The following is a 7,861-nucleotide window of genomic DNA, read 5'->3' as shown; positions in this document are numbered from 1 at the left end:
TCTTCAACCACAACTTCAAGCATCTGCTCCAGCCACAGTATACCTTCCCTTGAAGGGTTTTGCAGGTTGGCTCTAATGTCACTTCTCTACTGATGTATCCATTTACAGCTGTAGGAGACAGAGATCATTCGAAAGAACAGGCAGTGAAAAGCTGATGTTCTGCCTATGTTGCAATGAATGGGAAGTAGCTTAATCACCCATCATGATGTCTGTGCCCACTTTTGAGATTTATCGAATTTACCCCACACCCCCCCACCCTGTCGAAGAGTTGAAGGCTGATCATAGAGCTGAAATCTAAATAGTTAAATAGAGAATCAAAAGTAATTCACAATATTTGCATACTGTTTGCAAAGGTAAAAGCGTTAACAATACATGCATCAGGTCACGCAGGACAATTACATGAAACAGAAAGTCATAAAAATACTTAAACCAAGTTTAACATTAAAGACGGAATATTATTATAGCTTTGATCAACCAACAGTGGAACAATCTATGCGAGAAACATCTTTTTGTACAATTTCAGGTCTAATGAATAATACCACATAACTCCAGCCTAGAAAATGAAATTTCAATACATTTATTCAGACTAGCAGTTGTAGCTCACTTCCTGTCATTTGCAATCGCATTGCTAATGCTACTTTTTATCATCATTTCACAATATTAATTTCACCGCATCCATCAAAGATTTTAATTACGTTTTAATCAACTCCTTATACATGATCTCTTCATACAGTCCATATTGTAATTATATTTAATTAAAGCGTATTCTTTTCAATATTGTGTAAAAACTATTCTGCTACATCAATCTCACACTGTAATTACTTTTCATTGAAAACCATTTTTCTGATTTGCTATGCATTTAATGCACTTTGCCGTTGTTTAATATCTGATAACCTTTTGAAAATGGATTTCTTATCTCAGATGACATACATGCATGTCACTTTTGTAGCAACCTATTTTACTTTCAAAGTTTACTTTCAAATGGACACATGAAGGACAAAAATACACGATAGAGATATAGAATGGATTTTAACATTTGTTTCTTTCAACAGATTTTGTTTTGATCCACGTGGAATGTTAGAAGGGATAATTGTCCGAGTTAGAAATGTAGCAGTCATACAGGGCCTTCAGTTAGACCCTCTAAAGCCAGGTTGACAGCTTTGTCTGGAGTGGAGGCGTCTTCCTGTTGAGCTGATACCTGAACCATGAGGCAGACATGTGGCTTGTGACATTCAGTGTGATTCAGTGATGGATAGTGTTGTCTGTAGGCAAGGTAGGCAAAAATAATGCCAATTAGAGCACCAACCAATGCATCTGCAATACAAAACCAAAATAAACATTCTGAGTGTGAGTTGGAGCAAATGACAAAGACAGATAGATAAGCATCTGCTCATCCATCAGGAATGTCTTATTCGAAAGGGACTCTTTTAAAATGCTTCAGGCTAATTCAACAAAGAATCTCTGAAGGTGATCAAAAATCAGTTCTTGGAGATTACTATGGCCAAGAAATCCATCACCAGTTTAGCACCTTCCTTTTGTATGTAATGACATCAAGCTCCTCCAGGTGGTTATCCAACTCCCTTTTGAATACTGATTGCAAATCAGCAACATATTACAATCTACAAGAATCAGCAACTTGTCACAATCTGCATGAGCCACCAATTTATCACTGAATGATGGCTCAGTGGTTAGCAATGCTGCCTCATAGCACCAGGGACCTGGGTTCAACTCAACCCTTAAGTGACTGTCTGTGTGGAGTTTGCACATTCTCCCCGTGTCTGCGTGGGTTTCCTCTGGGTGCTCCAATTTCCTCCAAAGATGTGCACATTATGTGGATTGACCATGTTAAATTGTCCATTGTGTCCAGGGATGTGAAGGCTAGATGGGTTAGTCATGGAAACAGCAGGGTTACAGGGATAGGGTAGAGGGGCTGGGTGATGGTGGGATGCTCTTTGGAGGGTCACTGTGTACTTGATGGGCTGAATAACCTGCTTCCACACTGTAGGGATTCCATGAACACAATCTGCATGAGTCAGCAGCCTATTACAATGGCCATTTACCCACTGTGGAAAAATTTGTCTGACATCTAGCCTAGATCCCTAGAAGAATATGACAGAATATTTCTCAGAGCCATTAGGAGATGATCTGTAATACGTAATTATGAAGCAAATTGCTGCAAGAACTCAGTGGGTCTGGCAGCATCTGTGGCGAGAAAATAGAGTTACCGTTTCAGGTCCAGTGACACTTCTTCTGGGACCTGCACTGATTTCTCTCCACAACTGCTGAAGACCTGCTGTTTTTTTTCCAGCAATATCTGTTTTGTTCTTCGCTTTCAGATTCTGCATTTCTTTGGTTTTAAATATGAAGCAAATAGCGGCAGTTTAAGTATCTGCTGGTAATCTCTTTCATCTAAGTTGTTTGTGAGATTGATATGTTTTAACTGCAGCTGTTTACACTCTACTAACAATTCCACCAAACAATGTCTTAATTATTTTGAAATACTGACTAACATACTTCTAATATATTCTTCCATCAGTTCTATTCCTTTTAATTGTACTGCAAATTAATTTTACAAGTTATGCGTGTTTACATAATCCTGTGAAATCTGGATGCTGTCTCTTTGGTTCTCTATCTAAATTGCATTCATCTTTTTAAAGAAAGGATGACAACCTTCAGGATACTCCCTGCACATTTACCTCTACTGGGACAGACAGCAAGAATTTCAGTGTTGTGTGAGTGACAGTAAGATCTTGGTGGCATTAAGGTTAGGGTTAATGAGTGATGGACATGAGTCTTGTGATTATTATAGAGTTGGAGGAGAATATAATCACTTTCTGAAAACTGTTAGTGCTCTCATTGCAAAATGGATGTGCCATCAATGCAGTTTAAGTCTGTGACTAATGAACTCTGCTAATGTCCAGCCTGTAGAACACATTGAGGACCAATCGTTTTCCATTGTAGTGCAGGGAGAAGCCATTGAATCACCAATGCTGTCAAGTTCAAATAGATTTGGCATCCTTCCATGTTATTGAATAACTCTAAATCATCCCATAACTGTCAAATCAGGTTTCCATTTCTCTTAATTGATCTCTCAACAGAATACGTTCCCATTGGAATAATAAATAAGAAAAACCTTAAGTATCTGATCGGGTAAGAGTTAAATTCTTATTCCCATGTTACATCCTTTCAAGAGATGTGTCGTTATGTTTGAGATCTCTGCATCAGTAAACACATTCTTGTGAGCCAAATAGCTGACATTCTGTCTAAAGAAATCCTGATTTTATACATTATTACATATTCATAACAATGCATTTCTTGTTTTAATGCAGACGAATCACTAGATTTACAATCCTTGTGCAATATCAGATGGAGTTTTTAAAAAATGAATTTGAACATTTCTGACAGCTAAAAGCCTTCAAGTCCAGTTTCTTGAACTAGTTTTTACTCTGTTCCCCGTATCACCAGCTATTAAATAGATATGTATGTCGACGTTTATTTTCTACATGCTAATCCAGTATTTAATGATGGAGTGCTCCAGTCAGATTTTGCAAAGTTCTATTCCCTTGAGAGGTTAATTTCAATGCACCTGGTTGGGTTCCTTAAAATAATAATTTCCCAGCCGCAGAAAGCTACATCGTCCTGATTTTTATTCCACAGTAACCATACCACTTTGCTGTCTCTGTATTTCCAGATGACCTGTCTGGTTGGGAAGGGTTCCAAAGGGACAATATCAGGAATCTAAAAACTGTGATAAATTAAAATACCCACTTTTATGCACACACAATCTGTAAAGCTGTGCTAAAATGGCCAATATTTGAAAAAAATGTTGATGTGGAAAAAAAGAAAAACTGGGTGAAAAATACACTTTTATTTAAAGAAATGTTGGCCATGAAATTTGGCTCCTCTAGCCTCCCTTCTTTGGGTATTATGAGGACTATTTTGCCTCCAGTGAAATAACTCCCAGCCTAAAACTCAAACTCAAAGGATGGCCTGGGACAGATCCCAACAGGATAGGATTCAGACTTCATGATCTCTACACAGTGGCAGAATAACTGGCGCTAGAGGAGTAGCAGTTGCTGGATAGAACAGTGGGTTTGTGCTGTGCAGATCAAATCCATTCTACTGAGTGGCAGCTGCTAGAGGATCGATTGTTGGGATTGCTGTGACACCCCGAAAGCTTCTCTCGACACTGGCATCAGCAGCCATGCTGACAGCACGGGCGAAAACTGGACTGGCACGACAGCAAGTTGGCAAAAATGGGCAGCCTGTTTTTGTTGCACCATTGGCCATGCGCTGCTGCATTATGGTTGGGCCCAGATGTGTGCGAAAGTGTTGGTCACCATTTCCATAATGGACGAATGGGCGTCAAGCTGTGTGTGGAACCTGTTCCAAACCAGGGCTTGTGCCTTTGTTGTTGGCTGCAAGTTTTCTGACATGTCTGCAAATGCCCTGTATTTCAGTGTATACTCCTTCTTTCGGCAGCCTACCCCTCAAAGACCTCAGTGACACAACTCATCACACTTCACCCTTCAATCGCCTGGAGCCTGGGCTGCCCTTGTTCCTTGCCCTGTCTGCTGCCACAATCTCACCAAGTGCAGATCCTACCTTGAAACTGGCATCCAAAGTAGGCCCAGTGTCAGTATTTGAGTGAGGTGACCGGGAGTGAGAGAAAGCGACTGGGTTTCTATCTCATTCTCTGCCAGTACTCTCTGGGCAGATTGCAGTCCTTGAGTAGCTGAAAGGATAAGGTAAAAGGGTGGGGTTGTATCGAGTGAAGGAGGAGCTCTGGGCAGCGTAGCAAGAAATGTGATCTTGCACTACCTTCATCTTGAAATGCAGTCGAAATTATGGGATATGGGAAAGTGGACTGTGAGAAGGAGGATTCAGTGTGGACAAACCGTCAATATCTTTGATGGTTTCAGCCACACCAATGTTTCAAATATAGTGCAACACTAATAAATATATTTAATAAGCACTGCCTTTTTTTTTAGTTAACTAGTTTCTCTGTTGTTCTGTTCTGAAGTTATATCTTTTACCTAATCCCAAGTAATAGCACAGGGTGTCATAGGAACTATATTGCAGGCAGAACATCACCACAATTTTCTTGCAATCTCTTTTCAATCAGAACAAAACCGAATGACCTTTTTCAAAACGTGAGCTTATTTTCTGAAAATTGCAGCTCACAGGATTATGTGTAACAGCAGGAGAAATATCTTTTCGTAGAGTAAGGTAAACACACTATTGCACAGATGAGGCCTGCCAGATCCTGTTTGCTGTTCTCAATAAGTTGATTGCCATGATTTTAAAAATTTCTTTCTTGGAGTTGCTCATCCTATTCAAAACTAAATTTTAGAATTTACACAATGTATTTTCTGTGTGAAACAGTGAATGTAATTGCAAATACAATTGGAAAACTGTTGTATAAAAATTTTATTATTGAAATCAACATTGCAGAAACACACTTTTTAAGGAAATCTGTATTTGTCATTTGTGAGCTCCAACTTTAGTAAAATGGGATTCATTGATCGGGATACAATTTAAAGAAATTTAAAAGACCCTGAATCTTTGTACAAAGATCAATGTGGCCCTTTAGTGAAGACTGCTCAATTTTAATTAAATGTCTGCACCTTTTCCTCTACACCTCGTAACCGTTCTGGGTGAACTGACTATTTAGAATTGAACAGACTTCAGGATGAACTAAAGCAGCAAAAATGTATTTTAGTAGTTGGGAAAATATACATTTTTGATCATGGGGAAATACTGTAGTAAGAACTGAGATTTGCATCGACATATTTGATTTTATAAATATGGGAATGCTCATTCTTTTAGCATTTTGAGGGAATTTTTTACACCTCACTCTCCTAAGGAAACATGATTTTTGTTCCAATTTTATCACCTCTTTGTATCCCGTCCCAACAACTGAAAGGGTTGCAGCCTCACTTGCTCTTTGTGTGTCAGTGAGAGTACAAACACCAGGACTGGAGATTGAATCTAGCTAATCTGGCATCTGTTGCTCATTACACCAATGCATAAAATTCATCTTATTGTTGGTTGGAGAATGTTGCTGGAAGAAACCGGCCAAGCCGATGGCACTCAAAGGACCAGCAAATACTAGGTACCTGCTCAGTACTAGGTAGGAGATGACCCTGTGCTCCTGCAATTGGGAAAATCACACAGAGAAGCAGCAGAGACAGACAGGAATGAGTGACACAATAACCCCCAATGCCCAGAAGCTGTAGCACTGCAATGAATCATGTGAGCGGCTGTCATGGATGGCCAGGTCCAGTACCCTCCAGGTCTGCTGGAGATGCACATATACTGCTCTCCATCATCCCATCCATTGGTTCCCAAGACCAAAGGTACAGAGATGGTGGGGTGGGAGACTGAAATTATTAACCCCAGTCTCTGTATGCCCTCCCCACAGGACACAGGGCAGTGCTATGAGGCACTCAGCTGGAGGCACCCACTCAGGAGGTTGAAAACTGGCCGTAACCTCCACCTCCACCCTGACTGTCCTCCTTCAACCCTTGGAAGTTCCAGCTGAGGAGGGTCAACATGCCCCTGGAATGAAGTCCCTTGGCATGACTGGCCCATCCAGATCCAAGCTCACCGGGGGTCACCTGACTAAACCTCCAGGACCAAACAGGCTTCCTCCAGCTGTGGAACCAGGGTCTTCATGTGGGCGAAGTAAAAGGGAGAGAAAGAAGAACACATTTTAAAGGCACTTCAGCTGCACCAGTGCTAAGGGCTTGCATATCACTCCGTTTCTGCTCTAAATGTTCCTGATGTTAACTTTCACCTCTCTGTGGAGGTTCTAAATGTATCTTCGCACCACCTGCATGGCCATTCACAAGGCTCCATGGACAGAGGTTGGCACTGACAGCCTACTGCACTCAGGAGGATCCATGGGTACACCTGGCATTGGTCTCTGGGGGCACCTTCATTTCTCTTCATTCAACATCCTTCATGAGAGCCCTCCACCACATGGGCCTGTGATCTGTGCCCTCATCCTTCAAAAGCTCTATCATGTGTGGATGCTGCAGCCCCCTCTCTCGCTTATCATGTCCACTCCAAGCATGGTCACAGCCATTTTCTTCCCCATTCAGCACTTTTGACTTGCTTCATGATGGAAAGTGACAGTGAGGGTCCATCTGCCAATGGGTCTAGCCTCAGCTTGAACCTAGCAGGGAGCTCCCAAACGTACGCATCCCTGTTCTAGTAGCCAATCCCCTTAACCTCACATACCTCACACTTCACCAAGTTCCCAGCCAACCTGTTTCCACCTGCCCACTCTTCCCATCCAGCCCTGGCATTTGGCATGACCATGTTCCGTCTACGTCAGTCATTGTGCTAGTGCCTTGCTGGATGCACTGACCTTTGGCTGTGCAGACTGCTCCTGCTGGTGGACCTCAGAGGCCCACATGTTCAGAGGAAACATTCGAGGGAATGTAGCTGTCAAGTCTAGTCATTTACTGCCCTTCCCTGAAGTGCTCCAAAATGTGCCCCTCAGAGCGTTGTTCAGGGCTCAGTAAGTTGCTCCAAGGTAGGTAAAAACAATGACTGCAGATGCTGGAAACCAGATTCTGGATCAGTGGTGCTGGAAGAGCACAGCAATTCAGGCAGCATCCGAGGACAGGCAAAATCAACGTTTCGGGCAAAAGCCCTTCATCAGGAATAAAGCTTTTTTTTTGTGGCCAGGGTGGTCGGGCTTGTGGATCTTGGGAAGGAGGTAGAACCGGGCAGTGCGGGGTTCCCGGACTATGAGGTTGGAAGCTGTGGGTGGGAGATCTCCTGAGGTGATGAGGTTCTGTATGGTCTGGGAGATGATGGTTTGGTGATGGGGGGTGGGGTCATGGTCGAG

The 7,861-nt window shown here is 42.1% G+C and overlaps 1 protein-coding gene across 2 annotated transcripts in view; it reads right to left on the bottom strand.

Moving 5' to 3' along the window:
* Nucleotides 1-681: 681 nt before the first annotated feature.
* Nucleotides 682-7,861, bottom strand: part of plpp4 (phospholipid phosphatase 4) — a 248,717-nt gene continuing 241,537 nt past the window's right edge. Inside the window, exon 7 of one of the 2 annotated variants that reach the window (XM_043712701.1) lies at nt 682-1,314. In XM_043712701.1, the coding sequence (XP_043568636.1) occupies nt 1,115-1,314 (200 nt within the window). In that variant the 3' untranslated portion in view covers nt 682-1,114. The remainder of the gene's footprint in view (nt 1,315-7,861) is intronic. The other variant, XM_043712702.1, reaches the window with a different exon arrangement.

This window comes from Chiloscyllium plagiosum, chromosome 22 (genome assembly GCF_004010195.1).
Source record: "Chiloscyllium plagiosum isolate BGI_BamShark_2017 chromosome 22, ASM401019v2, whole genome shotgun sequence".
Lineage (NCBI taxonomy): Eukaryota > Metazoa > Chordata > Chondrichthyes > Orectolobiformes > Hemiscylliidae > Chiloscyllium > Chiloscyllium plagiosum.
Note: the sequence above shows the minus strand (reverse complement) of the source record. Positions and strands in the feature narration are given on the sequence as shown.